This window comes from Lepidochelys kempii, chromosome 3 (genome assembly GCF_965140265.1).
Source record: "Lepidochelys kempii isolate rLepKem1 chromosome 3, rLepKem1.hap2, whole genome shotgun sequence".
In the NCBI taxonomy this organism is placed as follows: domain Eukaryota; kingdom Metazoa; phylum Chordata; order Testudines; family Cheloniidae; genus Lepidochelys; species Lepidochelys kempii.
In genome coordinates this window covers 83,169,532-83,186,641 of record NC_133258.1, presented here as the reverse complement: position 1 = coordinate 83,186,641, position 17,110 = coordinate 83,169,532, and the positions used below count along the sequence as shown (strand labels likewise).

Genomic DNA, 17,110 nt, shown 5'->3' with positions numbered 1-17,110 from the left:
AGGAACTAGCATGGAGTCTTATCTTCCAGATTTCAAAGCTCCTTTACACAGCATGAAGTAATGAAATTTATCTGGGCGTACCTGTCAGAAAAATACATTTCAAAGGGTCACTGAACTATAAGGAGAGGGGCCGGAGCGAACCCCTAAATTATTCTTCACTTTAAGGATACAAAGTAACTGAGCAATTTGATCTCTGTGATGAGTCCAGGCCAGACCAACCAGTTAAAAGATGGACAGAAGACTGTGGGTGAGAGAAACCATCTTGAATAAAGACTGTATTTTGCTAGATTAAGTTTTAGACTTTTTAATGCGTGTTTTCACTTTTATTTAAGTGTAACTTAAGAACAGTCATACTGGGTCAGACCAATGGTCCATCTAGCCCAGGATTCTGGTATTCTGACAGCGGCCAATGCCAGGTGCTTCAGAGGGAATAAACGGAACAGATAATCATCACGTGATCCATCCCGTTGTCTATTACCAATTTCTTTCAAACAGAGGCTAGGGACATCACAGAGCATGGTTTTGCATCCTTGCTCATCGTGACAGTAACCATCTCTATCTTAATTTCTCTTACTTGGTATCACTTCATTTATGCTTCTTTGTTAATAAACTTGTTTTGCTTTCATTATAAATCATCAGCAACTGGGTAATTTCAGTAAAGTGTTTGCTTCTAGTAAGCTGACAGGTTGAAATGTTATACTTCCTGTACTGACAGTGAACCTAATACTTTTTTTGTGAGGGTCCAAAATAGATCCTCCAAAGGAAATCCCACTTGCAGACCCCTTGTACAGGAAAACACTAAGAGGGTGTTTCACATATTATTCCACCGAATAACTGAAGAATAACTGCCCTAAATTGAAAGAAGCTAAGCCCACACCCTCTCCAGCCCAGGTTAATACAGCTGTTCTTAACACAGGATCCCAAGAAAAACCTGCAAGTCTCCTGATTAATTTTGAGGGGTCTGACCCATTGGAGATGGACATAGAATTTGTTGAAGCAGCCAAGGTAAATGGCAAAGAATGCACTTGGTGGGTAGACACTGGTGCAGAGATTTCTTTGGTCACAAAAACCACAGTTGAACAGGTAGACATGCTCCCCGCAGAGTATGCAGAACTCCTAGCACTGGGGCAATACAAATTCATTGCACCTTTAGCTAAAGTACCCATGGAGTGGAAAGATCTGGAGAGAACTCTGAGAGTAGTTGTGTTGGATAATACTCCAATGGGAAATGACATTTTGTCTATGTCTAAAGCGATTAATATAGTAACTCGCAGCAAAAAGGAATATTGTTCTGTGATCTCAATACAGGATTATGCAGAAAAAGCAGCAGCAGAGCAGGGAAGGGATGGCCCCAGCCCTGGTCCCAGCTCAGTAAGAGAAAGCAATGTGCAAAGCAGAGGAAAGCAGCAAGCATAGGGTATGTCTACACTACGGAATAAGGTCGAATTTATAGAAGTCGTTTTTTTAGAAATCGGTTTTATATATTCGAGTGTGTGTGTCCCCACAGAAAATGCTCTAAGTGCATTAAGTGCATTAACTCGGCGGAGTGCTTCCACAGTACCGAGGCTAGAGTCGACTTCCGGAGCATTGCACTGTGGATAGCTATCCCACAGTTCCCGCAGTCTCCGCTGCCCATTGGAATTCTGGGTTGAGATCCCAATGCCTGATGGGGCTAAAACATTGTCGCGGGTGGTTCTGGGTACATATCGTCAGGTCCCCATTCCCTCCCTCCCTCCGTGAAAGCAAGGGCAGACAATCGTTTCGCGCCTTTTTTCCTGAGTTACCTGTGCAGACGCCATACCATGGCAAGCATGGAGCCTGCTCAGGTAACCGTCACCCTATGTCTCCTGGGTGCTGGCAGACGCGGTAAGGCAATGCTACACAGTAGCAGCAACCCCTTGCCTTGTGGCAGCAGACGGTACAGTACGACTGGTAGCCGTCATCGTCATGTCCGAGGTGCTCCTGGCCACGTCGGCTGGGAGCGCCTGGACAGACATGGGCGCAGGGACTAAATTTGGAGTGACTTGACCAGGTCGTTCTCTTTAGTCCTGCAGTCAGTCCTATTGAACCGTCTTATGGTGACCAGGCAGGCGATACGGATTGCTAGCAGTCGTACTGTACCATCTTCTGCCGGGCAGGCAAGAGATGAGGATTGCTAGCAGTCGTATTGTACCATCTTCTGCCAGGCAGGCAAGAGATGAGGATGGCTAGCAGTCGTACTGTACCATCTTCTGCCGAGCAGCCATGAGATATGGATGGCATGCAGTCCTTCTGCACCGTCTGCTGCCAGCCAAAGATGTAAAAGATAGATGGAGTGGATCAAAACAAGAAATAGACCAGATTTGTTTTGTACTCATTTGCCTCCTCCCCTGTCTAGGGGACTCATTCCTCTAGGTCACACTGCAGTCACTCACAGAGAAGGTGCAGCGAGATAAATCTAGCCATGTATCAATCAGAGGCCAGGCTAACCTCCTCGTTCCAATAAGAACAATAACTTAGGTGCACCATTTCTTATTGGAACCCTCCGTGAAGTCCTGCCTGAAATACTTCTTGATGTAAAGACACCCCCTTTGTTGATTTTAGCTCCCTGAAGCCAACCCTGTAAGCCGTGTCGTCAGTCGCCCCTCCTTCCGTCAGAGCAAAGGCAGACAATCGTTCCGCGCCTTTTTTCTGTGCGGACGCCATACCAAGGCAAGCATGGAGGCCACTCAGCTCACTTTGGCAATTAGGAGCACATTAAACACCACACGCATTATCCAGCAGTATATGCAGCACCAGAACCGGGCAAAGCGATACCGGGCGAGGAGGCGACGTCAGCGCGGTCACGTGAGTGATCAGGACATGGACACAGATTTCTCTGAAAGCATGGGCCCTGACAATGCATGCATCATGGTGCTAATGGGGCAGGTTCATGCTGTGGAACGCCGATTCTGGGCTCGGGAAACAAGCACAGACTGGTGGGACCGCATAGTGTTGCGGGTCTGGGACGATTCCCAGGGGCTGCAAAACTTTCGCATGCATAAGGGCACTTTCATGGAACTTTGTGACTTGCTTTCCCCTGCCCGGAGGCGCATGAATACCAAGATGAGAGCAGCCCTCACAGTTGAGAAGCGAGTGGCGATAGCCCTGTGGAAGCTTGCAACGCCAGACAGCTACCGGTCAGTTGGGAATCAATTTGGAGTGGGCAAATCTACTGTTGGGTCTGCTGTGATGCAAGTAGCCCACGCAATCAAAGATCTACTGATATCAAGGGTAGTGACCCTGGGAAATGTGCAGGTTATAGTGGATGGCTTTGCTGCAATGGGATTCCCTAACTGTGGTGGGGCCATAAACAGAACCCATATCCCTATCTTGGCACCGGAGCACCAAGCCGCCGAGTACATAAACCGCAAGGGGTACTTTTCGATAGTGCTGCAAGCTCTGGTGGATCACAAGGGACGTTTCACCAACATCGACATGGGATGGCCGGGAAAGGTACATGACGCTCGCATCTTCAGGAACTCTGGTCTGTTTCAAAAGCTGCAGGAAGGGACTTTATTCCCAGACCAGAAAATAACTGTTGGGGATGTTGAAATGCCTATATGTATCCTTGGGGACCCAGCCTACCCCTTAATGCCATGGCTCATGAAGCCGTACACAGGCAGCCTGGACAGCAGTCAGGAGCTGTTCAACTACAGGCTGAGCAAGTGCAGAATGGTGGTAGAATGTGCATTTGGATGTTTAAAGGCGCGCTGGCGCAGTTTACTGACTCGCTTAGACCTCAGCGAAACCAATATTCCCACTGTTATTACTGCTTGCTGTGTGCTCCACAATATCTGTGAGAGTAAAGGGGAGACGTTTATGGCGGGGTGGGAGGTTGAGGCAAATCGTCTGGCTGCTGGTTACGCGCAGCCAGACACCAGGGCGGTTAGAAGAGCACAGGAGGACGTGATACGCATCAGAGAAGCTTTGAAAACCAGTTTCATGACTGGCCAGGCTACGGTGTGAAAGTTCTGTTTGTTTCTCCTTGATGAAACCCCCCGCCCCTTGGTTCACTCTACTTCCCTGTAAGCTAACCACCCTCCCCTCCTCCCTTCAATCACCGCTTGCAGAGGCAATAAAGTCATTGTTGCTTCACATTCATGCATTCTTTATTCATTCATCACACAAATAGGGGGATGACTACCAAGGTAGCCCAGGAGGGGTGGTGGAGGAGGGAAGGAAAATGCCACACAGCACTTTAAGCACAGCACTTTAAAAGTTTACAACTTTAAAATTTATTGAATGACAGCCTTCTTTTTTTTGGGCAATCCTCTGTGGTGGAGTGGCTGGTTGGCCGGAGGCCCCCCCACCGCGTTCTTAGGCGTCTGGGTGTGGAGGCTATGGAACTTGGGGAGGAGGGCGGTTGGTTACAGAGGGGCTGCAGTGGCAGTCTGTGCTCCAGCTGCCTTTGCTGCAGCTCAACCATACACTGGAGCATACTGGTTTGGTCCTCCAGCAGCCTCAGCATTGAATCCTGCCTACTCTCATCATGCTGCCGCCACATTTGAGCTTCAGCCCTGTCTTCAGCCCGCCACTTACTCTCTTCAGCCCGCCACCTCTCCTCCCGGTCATTTTGTGCTTTCCTGCACTCTGACATTATTTGCCTCCACGCATTCGTCTGTGCTCTGTCAGTGTGGGAGGACAGCATGAGCTCGGAGAACATTTCATCGCGAGTGCGTTTTTTTTTTCTTTCTAAGCTTCACTAGCCTCTGGGAAGGAGAAGATCCTGTGATCATTGAAACACATGCAGCTGGTGGAGAAAAAAAAAAGGGACAGCGGTATTTAAAAAGACATTTTATAAAACAGTGGCTACACTCTTTCAGGGTAAACCTTGCTGTTAACATTACATACATAGCACATGTGTTTTCGTTACAAGGTCGCATTTTGCCTCCCCCCACTGCGTGGCTACCTTCTCAACCTTCCCCCCTCCCTGTGGCTAACAGCGGGGAACATTTCTGTTTAGCCACAGGCAAACAGCCCAGCAGGAATGGGCTCCTCTGAGTGTCCCCTGAAGAAAAGCACTCTATTTCAACCAGGTGACCATGAATTATATCTCACTCTCCTGAGGATAACACAGAGAGAGAAAAAACGGATGTTGTTTGAATGCCAGCAAACATACACTGCAATGCTTTGTTCTACAGTGATTCCCGAGTACGTGTTACTGGCCTGGAGTGGTAAAGTGTCCTACCATGAAGGACGCAATAAGGCTGCCCTCCCCAGAAACCTTTTGCAAAGGCTTTGGGAGTACATCTAGGAGAACCGTGAATGCCAGGGCAAAGTAATCCTTTCACATGCTTGCTTTTAAACCATATATAGTATTTTAAAAGGTACACTCACCAGAAGTCCCTTCTCCGCCTGCTGGGTCCAGGAGGCAGCCTTGGGTGGGTTCGGGGGGTACTGGCTCCAGGTCCAGGGTGAGAAACAGTTCCTGGCTGTCGGGAAAACCGGTTTCTCTGCTTGCTTGCTGTGAGCTATCTACAACCTCCTCCTCCTCATCATCATCATCTTCGTCCCCAAAACCTGCTTCCATATTGCCTCCATCTCCAGTGGTGGCTGAACCCCCTAAAATGGCATGCAGCTCATCATAGAAGCGGCATGTTTGGGGCTCTGACCCGGAGCGGCCGTTCGCCTCTCTGGTTTTCTGGTAGGCTTGCCTCAGCTCCTTCAGTTTCACACGGCACTGCTTCGGGTCCCTGTTATGGCCTCTGTCCTTCATGCCCTGGGAGATTTTCACAAAGGTTTTGGCATTTCGAAAACTGGAACGGAGTTCTGATAGCACGGATTCCTCTCCCCAAACAGCGATCAGATCCCGTACCTCCCGTTCGGTCCATGCTGGAGCTCTTTTGCGATTCTGGGACTCCATCATGGTCACCTCTGCTGATGAGCTCTGCATGGTCACCTGCAGCTTGCCACGCTGGCCAAACAGGAAATGAGATTCAAAAGTTCGCGGTTCTTTTCCTGTCTACCTGGCCAGTGCATCTGAGTTGAGAGTGCTGTCCAGAGTGGTCACAATGGAGCACTCTGGGATAGCTCCCGGAGGCCAATACCATCGAATTGTGTCCACAGTACCCCAAATTCGAGCCGGCAAGGCCGATTTAAGCGCTAATCCACTTGTCAGGGGTGGAGTAAGGAAATCGATTTTAAGAGCCCTTTAAGTCAAAAAAGGGCTTCATCGTGTGGACGGGTGCAGGTTTACATTGATTTAATGTTGCTAAATTCGACCTAAAGTCCTAGTGTAGACCAGGGCATAGAGAACCGGGGGAGGGCGGGGAGGCTGTTCAGGTTGTCAGCCACCAGGGTTTTGTGGGCAAGCAGAAAGCAGACCCCATACTAGAAAGCATCTGTGGATAGATACTCGAGGGGAACCCAGTGATGGGAAATGGGGAAAGATTTTTTTTGAAGAGGAAGAGTAACTGTACAGGAAATTCCCATGGGGAAAGATAAAAGCCCTGGGAAACCTTACAAGCAACTGGTTGTGCCTGCCCAGCATCATGGGGAGTTATAGTTGCTAGTGTATGAATGTCCTTTTGCTGGTCACTTGGGGGGCAAAAGAAGGTTAAATAAGAATTTAGGGATACAGAATGATGTAGGAGACTATATCAGATCTTGTGACTTATGTTGAAAGAAACCTACAAGACCCCCAAAAGTCCCTCTACAATCACTTGCTAGTGATTCAAGAGGCACTTTATAGGGTAGCAATGTACACTGTGGGGGCTATGCCATTCCCTACCCAAAGGGGAAAAAAATATGTCTTGATGGTAGTGGATTTTGCACTAGCTACCCTGAAGCAGTTGTTCTAACTAAGAGGCTGATTCTGTGGCAAAAGCCCTTTTCACTATTTTTAACACAGTGGGTTCCCCTAAGGAGATTTTATCAGATCATGGGTCAAATTTCACATCCCAGCTATCCAGTGAATTATTATGGAAGTTATGTGGAGCTAAACAGTTAAGGACTGCCTTATATCACCCAGAAACAAATGGTTTGGTGGAGAGGTTTTGTGGGACACTGAAATCAATAAAAAGAAAAGGAGTACTTGTGGCACCTGAGAGACTAAAATTTATTTGAGCATAAGCTTTCGTGAGCTACAGCTCACCTCATCGGATGCATGCAGTGGAAAATACAGTGGGGAGATTTTATATACACAGAGAAAATGAAACAATGGGTGTTACCATACCCACTGTAACAAGAGTGATCAGGTAAGGTGAGCTATTACCAGCAACGGGTTACATTGTTTTGCTTTTGAGTGCAGTTATGTAACAAAACAAAAAAAATCTACATTTGTAAGTTACACTTTCACGATAAAGAGATTGCACTTCAGTACTTGTATGAGATGAATTGAAAAATACTATTTCTTTTATCATTTTTACAGTGCAAATATTTGTAATCATAAATAATATAATAAAGTGAGCACTGTAACTTTGTATTCTGCGTTGTAATAGAAATCAATATACAGTATTTGAAAATGTAGGAAAACCAAAAATATTTAATTAATTTCAATCGGTATTATATTGTTTACCAGAGTGATTAATTTTTTAATCGCGATTAATTTGAGTTAATCACCTCAGTTAACTGCGATTGACAGCCCTAAATATAATCACTAAAAACTATACCAAGAAGTGCTAAACAGCATCTTTCTAAAAGGTAGACCACCCCTCCACTCCACAAACACCATGCTAAAAAGCTAAGCTGATAGATTTAAAAGCACAGGCTTAGAACTGAGTTTTGTATTTTTTGTGAAATATCGTCCCAAATCCCATACTTTGTGAAAAGCCACCATTGTCAGATTAAGAGAGTTAGAAGGAAATATTCTGATGGCTGATTTTGTAGTTGACAGTTATGACTGAGATTTTAATGTGTAACATTGATGTTGACAGGTTTCAGAGTAGCAGCCGTGTTAGTCTGTATCCGCAAAAAGAAAAGGAGTACTTGTGGCACCTTAGAGACTAACAAATTTATTTGAGCATAAGCTACAGCTCACTTCATCGGATGCATTCAGTGGAAAATACAGTGGGGAGATTTATATACATAGAGAACATGAAACAATGGGTGTTACCGTAACAGCTCACCTTAAGTGATCACTCTCGTTACAGTGTGTATGGTAACACCCATTGTTTCATGTTCTCTATGTATATAAATCTCCCCACTGTGTTTTCCACAGAATGCATCCGATGAAGTGAGCTGTAGCTCACGAAAGCTTATGCTCAAATAAATTTGTTAGTCTCTAAGGTGCCACAAGTACTCCTTTTCTTTTTACTGATGTTGACAAAACTAAACCAAAACAACAGTTTTAGCTATCAACATTTTATGTAAACAATTCTATTACTATAAACACAAATCATTAAAGAAACTAAATTTAGCTTATAAATAAAGAAAACATGGCATGTTACAATTGAAGTTCCCAGTTACAACACTGAATTAAAGGATGCGATGCGAATTTACTAAACTCTCCTTAATTTTAGTAACACATTATGCAAACTATTTTTGTTATGTAAGGTTTTGAATTATATTAATTATAAGGTGTGACCAACTAATCAAGTTTTTTTTACTGGGAAAGTTATGATGTAAGGTAATTTAACTTTATTTTTATGTATTTACTAAAAATAAATTGGTACTAAGTTGCCCCTTCTGTCTGGTTATTGCAAAAGCAAAGGTAATGACGCTTTTACTTCATTTTGACATTTTCTGAAAAGCTTCCTACCCACCATCACAACACAATTCTGCTCAAGCTTCCCTGCCCTTGCAGAGATTACACAACAGGAATGTAATAGTCCTATAAGCAGTGACATGCTGTTTCACGCTTGGATCATCAGAGGGACTCATGAAATTACCACTGACAAGGAAGTAGAGAATTTCAAAGTCCCTTCTGAAACTACATGGGAGCACAAATATCATTGTCTTACCATAACAATGACAGTGTTCTCCAGTTTGAGTTGTGCTAATAATTCAACATTTACTTAGTTTTCTATTATGTTTAGACTAAAATCTCAGTTTTGGTGTAAAGTTGTAGAAATCACTAATTTTCATTAAGTTTGGAGTCCTAGGTAAACAAAAACAAAATGAAAAAAAGACTGGAAAGGCAGAGTGATTAGAGCACAGGACATTGAGCTGAAGGACAGTCTTGTGCTTAAGACACTAACCTAGGATTCCAAGGATCAATGCCTAGTTCTGTCAGATTCTCTGTGTGACCCTGGACAAGTCACAATCTCCGCCTCTCCATTCCCTATCAGTATAATGGGGATGATAATATTTCCATTCTCTTTCTCTTGTTTGTCTCATTTGTTTAGATTGCAAGCTCTCCAGGGCAGAGATCATCTCTTATTAAGTACATATATTGGGCTTAGCACAATGGGGTCCCCATTTCAGTTAAGGCCTCTAGATGCTATGATAATTCAATTAAATAATAAATAATAAAATAAAATAATAATGAACCAGAATAGATGGGTATTATTCCTAGCTCGGTCGCTGACTTTCTGATTTGGCCTGGAAGTTACTTAACCTCACTTTCCCTGTATAGGGATAATTATACTTACCCAGCTTTAAAAAAGGTGCTTTGATATCCTCAGATAAAGTTGCTTTATTAAGTACAAGGTATTATAAAACTGAACTTAATTTCAACTGTTTAGTCTTCCGATTCTTAGCAGATCAAAACACTACAGATCTCTATCCTGCAATCACAGGGTGCAAGTCCAGTTCACATATACATATCTAAGCTAACTCAGGCACTGGAGCAGTGACATTCAGACAGCACGGGCTGCACAAACCCACATGAAACCCTGGATAATTACTCTGCTGGCTAGCTCATATTGAAGCCCATGCTGCTGTTACTTTACTGCTGTGATGTCCAAGCTAGCTAGATTCAAGCTAGCTCAGATATGTCTACACAAGCTTCAATCACACAAAAGTAGATACATCCTTAAAGTATAGAACACTAAATTAGATAAAAGTTTTCAATCATACATACAGTATATGTGAATCATTGCACTCTTTCATATCACTAAATAGTTTAAGAAAAGACTTACAGCCAGAATCATTCTTGCCAGTTTCAGGCCAAGTGGGTCTGAACCAATGTCAACTAGTTTATATAATATCTTCAGAAGCGCACTTCTTCTTTTAAATCTCTTTCCAAACAGGTTTCCTTCTTCCAAGGCTTGATGGAGACTGGTGCAGGCAAGGTAGAGGTTTTCTATATTGTCTTCTATTTGTGAGGATGGAGAGGAAAATAAAGTTAATTATCAAGGCCATCCATTCAATCAACAGATACAGACAGAACACCAAAAAGAGAAATGTTTGCAAAATACTACACAAAATAAGGTACCCAATCAATTTTGTAGTGTTCTGATACTTTAATACAAGAGTTTACAAGCATTTTTCATACATCAAATCATTTTTATGTTACTCTTTTAAAAACAATAGCTCTTTTTAAGCCAAGTGATTCATAGAGGCTACAGCAACAAGACAAATCAAGACATTTGAGGATAAATCTCAAATGAAACGTTTTTTAATTTGTTAACAACTAGATTGACGAAATATCAACTAGGAACACTTAACTTGTGGTGAAGCTGGAAGAATTCATTAAGGATTTCCATCAAATGCTACAGGCAAAAAGGAACTGACAGCTGAAGAAAGTTATTCTGTCTATAAATCCAACCCACAGACAATCATATGCTTGCTGTTGTATGGGTTTCAAAAATAGATTTATATATGAGTTTTCAGAGCTCTTATACACACCATAGAGGTTCAAGATGAATGCAAAAGGATGTTTAAACAGGCATCCCATCTGCTATTCTGAGTGCCTGACATTATTTAGAAACGCAACAAAAACAAAACACACATGAAACTACCAGAAAATCTCTATCCTCACCATAACCCAATCACTCACATATAATCTACATTAGGAGAAAATAACTCACGTCTATCTTCTAAACATTAATTTTCTGTTTAAATATTGGATTTTTTCCCCTTAAGGTTATATCCATTTAGTATTTAAAGTATATCATAAGCTTACTTGAAATACAGTACTGCCATTATTCACATGTAATTTCACAGGTTGCATTCCTCAGTAGAGGCAGAGTAATACGCAAGTGGTTAAAAGCAGTTAGCTCAAACAAATAAAAATCAGTATCAAATTAGAAGGAAAAACTCATCTTAACTTCCGAGGCTTACCAAATTGCCCTATGAAAATGGGCCGGCTGGGTAGATGTTTTACAATATTTTTTGAAAGGATAAAAGGTACTTTTTTTTCTATTTCAACTGCTAAAGAAAAGACAGTTACCTTTTCTGTAACTTGTGTTCTTCGAGATGCGTTGCTCATATCCATTCCACAATAGGTGTGCGTGCTCGCCACGTGCACCGGTGCCGGAAGTTTTTCCCCTAGCAGTACCCGTGGGAGGAGCGCCCCCCATGACCCCTGGAGCGGCGCCTGCCTGGCACAGTATAAGGGGGGCTGGGCTCCCCCCACCCTCAGTTCCTTCTTGCCAGACAACTGCGACAGAGGGGAAGGAGTGCAGGATGGTGAACAGACAGGAGCGACACATCTTGAAGAACAGCAGTTACAGAAAAGGTAACTATCTTTTCTTCTTCGAGCGATTGCTCATGTGTATTCCACAATAGATGATTCCAAACTATATCTGTTGGAGGTAGGTAGGAGTTCACAAACTCTCGGGGTGGAGTACGGCCCTGCCGAACCCAGCGTCCTCCCTGGTCTGGGAGACGATCGCGTAATACGAGGTGAATGTGTGAACTGAAGACCACGTGGCAGCCCTACAAATGTCCTGAATGGGGACATGGGCCAAACAGGCAGCCGACGAGGCCGGTACCCTAGTCGAGCGTGCACTCACAACTAGTGGGGGAGGGAGTCCTGCCACATCATAACAGGTACGGATACACAAGATGATCCAGTTAGAGAGCAGCTGACAGGAGATTGGCCGACCTTTCATGCACTCAGCCGAGGCGATGAACAGGTGCAAGGACTTCCTGAATGGCTTCGTCTGCTCCAGGTAGAAAGCCAGAGCCTGTCTCACATCCAGCATGTGGAGGCAGTGCTCCTCATTGGACACATGGGGCTTGGGGCAGAGGACAGGAAGAAAAATGTCCTGACCCATGTGATAGGTGGAGACCACTTTCGGGAGAAACAAAGGGTGTGGTCAGAGCTAGACATTATCTTTATGAAACATCATGTACGGGGGCTTGGAGGTCAGGGCCCTGAGTTCTGAGACCCGCCTAGCCGACGTGATCGCAACCAGGAAGGCCACCTTCCACGAGAGGTATGACCAGGAGCACGTAGCTAGCAGCTCAAATGGTGGCTCCGTGAGTCAGGCCAACACCAGGTTTAGGTCCCACTGTGGGACTGGGGGCCTAACATACGGGAAGAGAGGATCCAACCCCTTAAGGAATCAGCCAGCCATAGTATGGGCGAATACCGTATGGCCCTGCACTAGCAGATAGAAAGCCAATATGGCCGCCAGGTGCACCTTGACTGACGAGAGCGCCAGGCCTTGGGCTCTAAGGTGAAGGAGGTAAGTCTAGAATAAACTGGATCGGGGCAGCCACCAGAGAAACTCCCCACTCATCTGCCCATCTGGAAAACCGAGACCACTTCCCCAAGTAGGATCGGCATGTGGAGGACACGCTGAACCCCTTCCGAGCAAGTCCTTTCCTCCCTACCTAACCATTGAGCAGCCACGCCGTGGAGTGCCACTAGGCTGGGGTGGAGGCGGCGGCCCTGGGCCTGGGAGAGCAGGTCTGAGCGGGACAGCAACTGTCACGGCAGCGCAACCACCAGGCCCGTGAGGGTCCCGTACCAATCCTGCCTGGGCCATGCCAGGGCAATCAGAAGGATCCGGGCCTTGTTCGTCTTTAACTTTTCCAGGACCCTGACAAACAGCGGGAACAGGGGAAAGGCATAGAGAAACTGGCTTGACCAGGATAGGAGGAAGGCATCAGATATAGTGCCCCGTCCCAGCCCGCCCCAGAGCAGAACCAGGGACAGCAACAGTTCTGCCGAGTCATGAACAGGTCCACTTGAGGAGTTCCCCACACTTGGAAAAATCTGTGCACCACCTCTGGGTGGAGAGACTACTCATGCTAAGAGGATAAGTCCCTGCTCAAGGGATCCGCCTCCGTGTTCCAGGCGCCTGGCAGATGTTGTGGGCTCTACAAAAGTCCCACAGCCTGAGGGCTTCGCGGCAGAGGATCTGGCCCTGCCTCGCCTGTTGATGTAGAACATCAAGGCTGTGTTGTCTGTGACGACCCTGACCACCCGGCCCTCCTGGTCATGCATGCCAGCCGTACTGCCCTGAGCTCCTTGACATTTATGTGGAGGGTCAAATCCTGAGCCGAACACAGATCTTGGGTCTGAACGTTCCCCACATGAGCCTCCCATCCCAGGTCTGACGCGTCGGACACCAGTTCCAGCGACGGGGCCCTGCCCCTGAATGGGATCCCTTGGAGCATATTTCTCGCAGAGGACCACCACCTTAGGGAGGTGATCACTGGCTCAGGCACTGTGAGGACTTCGTCCGTCCTGTCCCTGGCCTTGGAGAACTCTGAGGCCAACCAGAAAGGGAGGGGCCTCATCCTGAGTCTGGCGTGATGGACCACACACATGCACGCCGACATGTGACCCAAGAGCTGGAGGCATGCTCTGGCTGTTGCACCGGAAACCTGGTGACAGGTTTGAGACTCTGAAGGGGCTCATCGACACTGTCCGGTGGGAGGGAGGCTTTGGCCGACGAGGCATCCAGGACTGCCTCGATAAACTCTATGCGTTGTACCAGGCCCAACATGGATTTGGTGTTGTTTACCAACAGGCCCAAAGTAGTACATGTGGACAGAAGGAGTGCCACGTGATCCGGCACCTGCGACCGGGAGCTGCCCTTGACCAACCAGTTGTCCAGATAAGGGAAGATCTAGACACTCCCGGCGTCTGAAGTAGGCTGCCACCACCAACATACATTTCGTGAATACCCTGGGGGCAGTGGACAGGCCAAATGGGAGGACCGTAAATTGGTAGTGTTCCTGCCCCACTATGAAACAGACGAAGTGTCTGTGCCCCTCGAATATATGAATGTGGAAGTAAGCATCCTGCAGATAGAGGGCAGCATACCAGTCCCCAGGATCCAGGGAGGGAATGATGAAGGCTAGGGAGACCATGCAGAACTGGAGCTTCACCATGTACTGGTTCACGCCTCGCAGGTCCAAGATGGACCTGAGCGACCCCTTTGGCCTTTGGGATAAGGAAATAGCGGGAGTAGTACCCCCTTGCCTTTGAACTCAAGGGGGTTTGGGCAGGGAGGAAGTAAACTGGAGGTTGTATCCCTGGAAGATGGTGTTCAGGACCCATCGGTCCGAGGTCAGCCACGACCACTCCGGGAGGAAAGCACACAACCGATTGGAGAAGGGAAGTTTTACTGAGGGTAGATCCCTGATGAGAACTGGCAGGGCACCCCCAGGCATCCCATCAAAACTGCCTTTTCCCTGTCTACTTACCCTTCGAGGACCCAGGCTGGGGGGCAGGCCAAGACTGCCTCTGTGGGTACCTCTTATAGTCCTGCGACTTCTTATAAGCAGTCTCCTATTTTGAGTGGGTGGCCTAAGCAGGAGTCTGCTGCGGCTCGAACTTAGGTTTAGCTGGAGCCAGAACATAAAGACCCAGAGTCTGCAGAGTCGTGCGGGAGTCTTTCAGGCCATGCAGCTTTGTATCCGTTTGTTCCGCAAATGGAGCTTTGCCATCAAACGGGAGGTCCAGCAGGGAGGTCTGTGCCTCGCTGGACAGCCCAGAAAGCAGCACCCACAACACCCTTCTCATGGGCACAGCGGAGGTCATGGACCACGCAGCCATGTCTGCCACATCCAAAGCTGCCTGCAGGGTTGCCCTGGCAGCCCCCTCCACCAGCACTTTGAACTGGGAGCAGTGCCGACTAGTCCATGGCGCCGACGGGTCGCCACACACCAACACCGCAGTGCCAGGTGCCGACTTGGAGCGGCGGTCAGCGCAGACTCCATGAGGATAGTCCGGAGTCTAATGTCCCTTTCTCTCTTGGTCTGAAGCTTAAACGACTTGCAAATCTTGCAGTGATTGCGGAGATGGGTTCCCCCACAACAGCGCAGACAGTCCATGTGCGGATCACTCACTGGCATAGATGGCCTACAAGTGTCGCACAACTTAAAACCCGGGGCATGGGGCATGCCCGGGCCCAGGTGTTCTAGCTAAACTAAACTAACTACAGGTACCAACACTGAACAAACAAGCAGTTCTGAGGACGAGCTATAGCAAAGCTGGAGTAGAGCAGTTCCGACACACCTTCACTGGCGGCAAGAAGGAACTGGGGGCGGTGGGGAGGGAAGACGCCACTCCAGTGGTCACCAGGGGCGCTCTCCTATGGGTACTGCTAGGGGAAAAACTTCCAGCACCAGTGCACGTGGCGAGCATGCACACCTACTGTGGAATACACATGAGCAATCACTCCAAGAACTTTTAAAAATACAGTCAAACCATATAGACTAGGACCTTAACTTCTGTATTTTATTAGAGTGAATTTAGCATTCATGAGAGGTTCTAGATTGACAGCAATAGAGAATAAAATGCTTTATTTATCCACAAAACAGGTACAGCTCCGGCATCGTTAATGAAGGCTTCCCCATCCTGTCTCATCAATAAGCTTCAACCTTGAACTGGAAGGATTATTCCTCTAAATGATGTGATATGCAATCTTAAAATGAGAGTTTTTGTCTCTTTGGCATCTCTCTTGGGACAATTACGACCAATTGTGGTAGTGGTATCTACGCTGTGGATAGCTGTCCACTGAGAACTGGACTGAAGCTACCAATTCATTTCACACAGGTGGAGAACTAGAGTACTTTTTCCACTGCAAAGATTTACAGCTAGTATACTAACTTGTCCATATCAGAAAAAGCAAGGTCATGATATATGTGATGCGAAAATGTCAAATCTAAATAAGCTTTCTAATCTATATACAGTCTTATACCTACTGATGAAATATATTACTTATTACCTACTCCTTGTAGGAGTGGTGGAGAGGGGGGCTCGTGAGCGCATCTGTGCATGCACACACACACACACAGATGTGAATTCCAAGGCAAAAACATTTTAAAAACAGATAAAATTGAGAGTACATATCAGCAATTTGTTAAATGTATAAACAGATTACATGAATTATCCCCAAAACAAATATCACAAACCCAGAACTTTCAAAGGCTTCTTTTGAAAGAAGTCCAACCATGTTAAGATATGGAAATGCATAGATGATGTACCCAAACAACCTTAAATCCACCTTCTAGTAATGTCATGAAGTACCCATACGATGATGATTAGGGTATAATAGTATTTGTAGTCCCCGATTCAGTGTAATTGATTTTTAAAGGCACATTAGATTTTCTCCCCCTCATGATGTCACCACAGGCTGGAGTCATTATTGAATTAGTAACCTCACCTCTAGAGTTAAAGGTGCATTAAATGTGCATTTCCATACCTTAATATGTTTGGATTTCTTTTAAGATTATATCACCAATATGTACTTCAATCCTTCTCCAGTTATTCATTGTTTTTAATCCAGGAATTTCCTTTTAAAAAAGGTTAAAATTTCACACATGAACACTAAACAAGAAACCCAGAATAACGTTACAATGTGATATTTCTAATGATCTTTTAAAATTACATATAATATGTAATTAACTTTTGGGGCTAGATTCAGCAGTACATTCTGGCTGATTTAACCAAATCAGAAGCAGCATAAAATGACCAGAGGGTACTAGTCAGTTTCCCCCAGGTACTACTCCCCACATTCCACTATGCACACCTCTCCCATAATTTCTCTCTTCTTCCCACCCCCATACTTCTTCCCTACTCACACTCCTCGTTATTTCCTCTCTCCTCCTGCCCCACACAATCACCTACACCGTGCGTGTACACACAAATTTCTCCCAATTACCCTCTCCATTGAGTAGATCTAGAAGCCTAGAGCCGGCACACCCTCTGGAAGCGGCTCCTAGATGGGGGATTCGGGGGGGGTCTCTGTGTTCTGCTGCCCACAGGCACCGCCCCCACAGCTCCCATTGGCCGCAGTTCCCG

The 17,110-nt window shown here is 46.0% G+C and overlaps 1 protein-coding gene across 9 annotated transcripts in view; it reads right to left on the bottom strand.

Annotated features, from left to right (window-relative positions):
- ARMC2 (armadillo repeat containing 2) overlaps positions 1-17,110 on the bottom strand; it is a 135,694-nt gene that overhangs the window by 62,968 nt on the left and 55,616 nt on the right. For all 9 annotated transcript variants that reach the window (XM_073336949.1, XM_073336955.1, XM_073336952.1 and 6 more), the window contains one exon: positions 10,041-10,216. In XM_073336949.1, the coding sequence (XP_073193050.1) occupies positions 10,041-10,216 (176 nt within the window). The remainder of the gene's footprint in view (positions 1-10,040; positions 10,217-17,110) is intronic.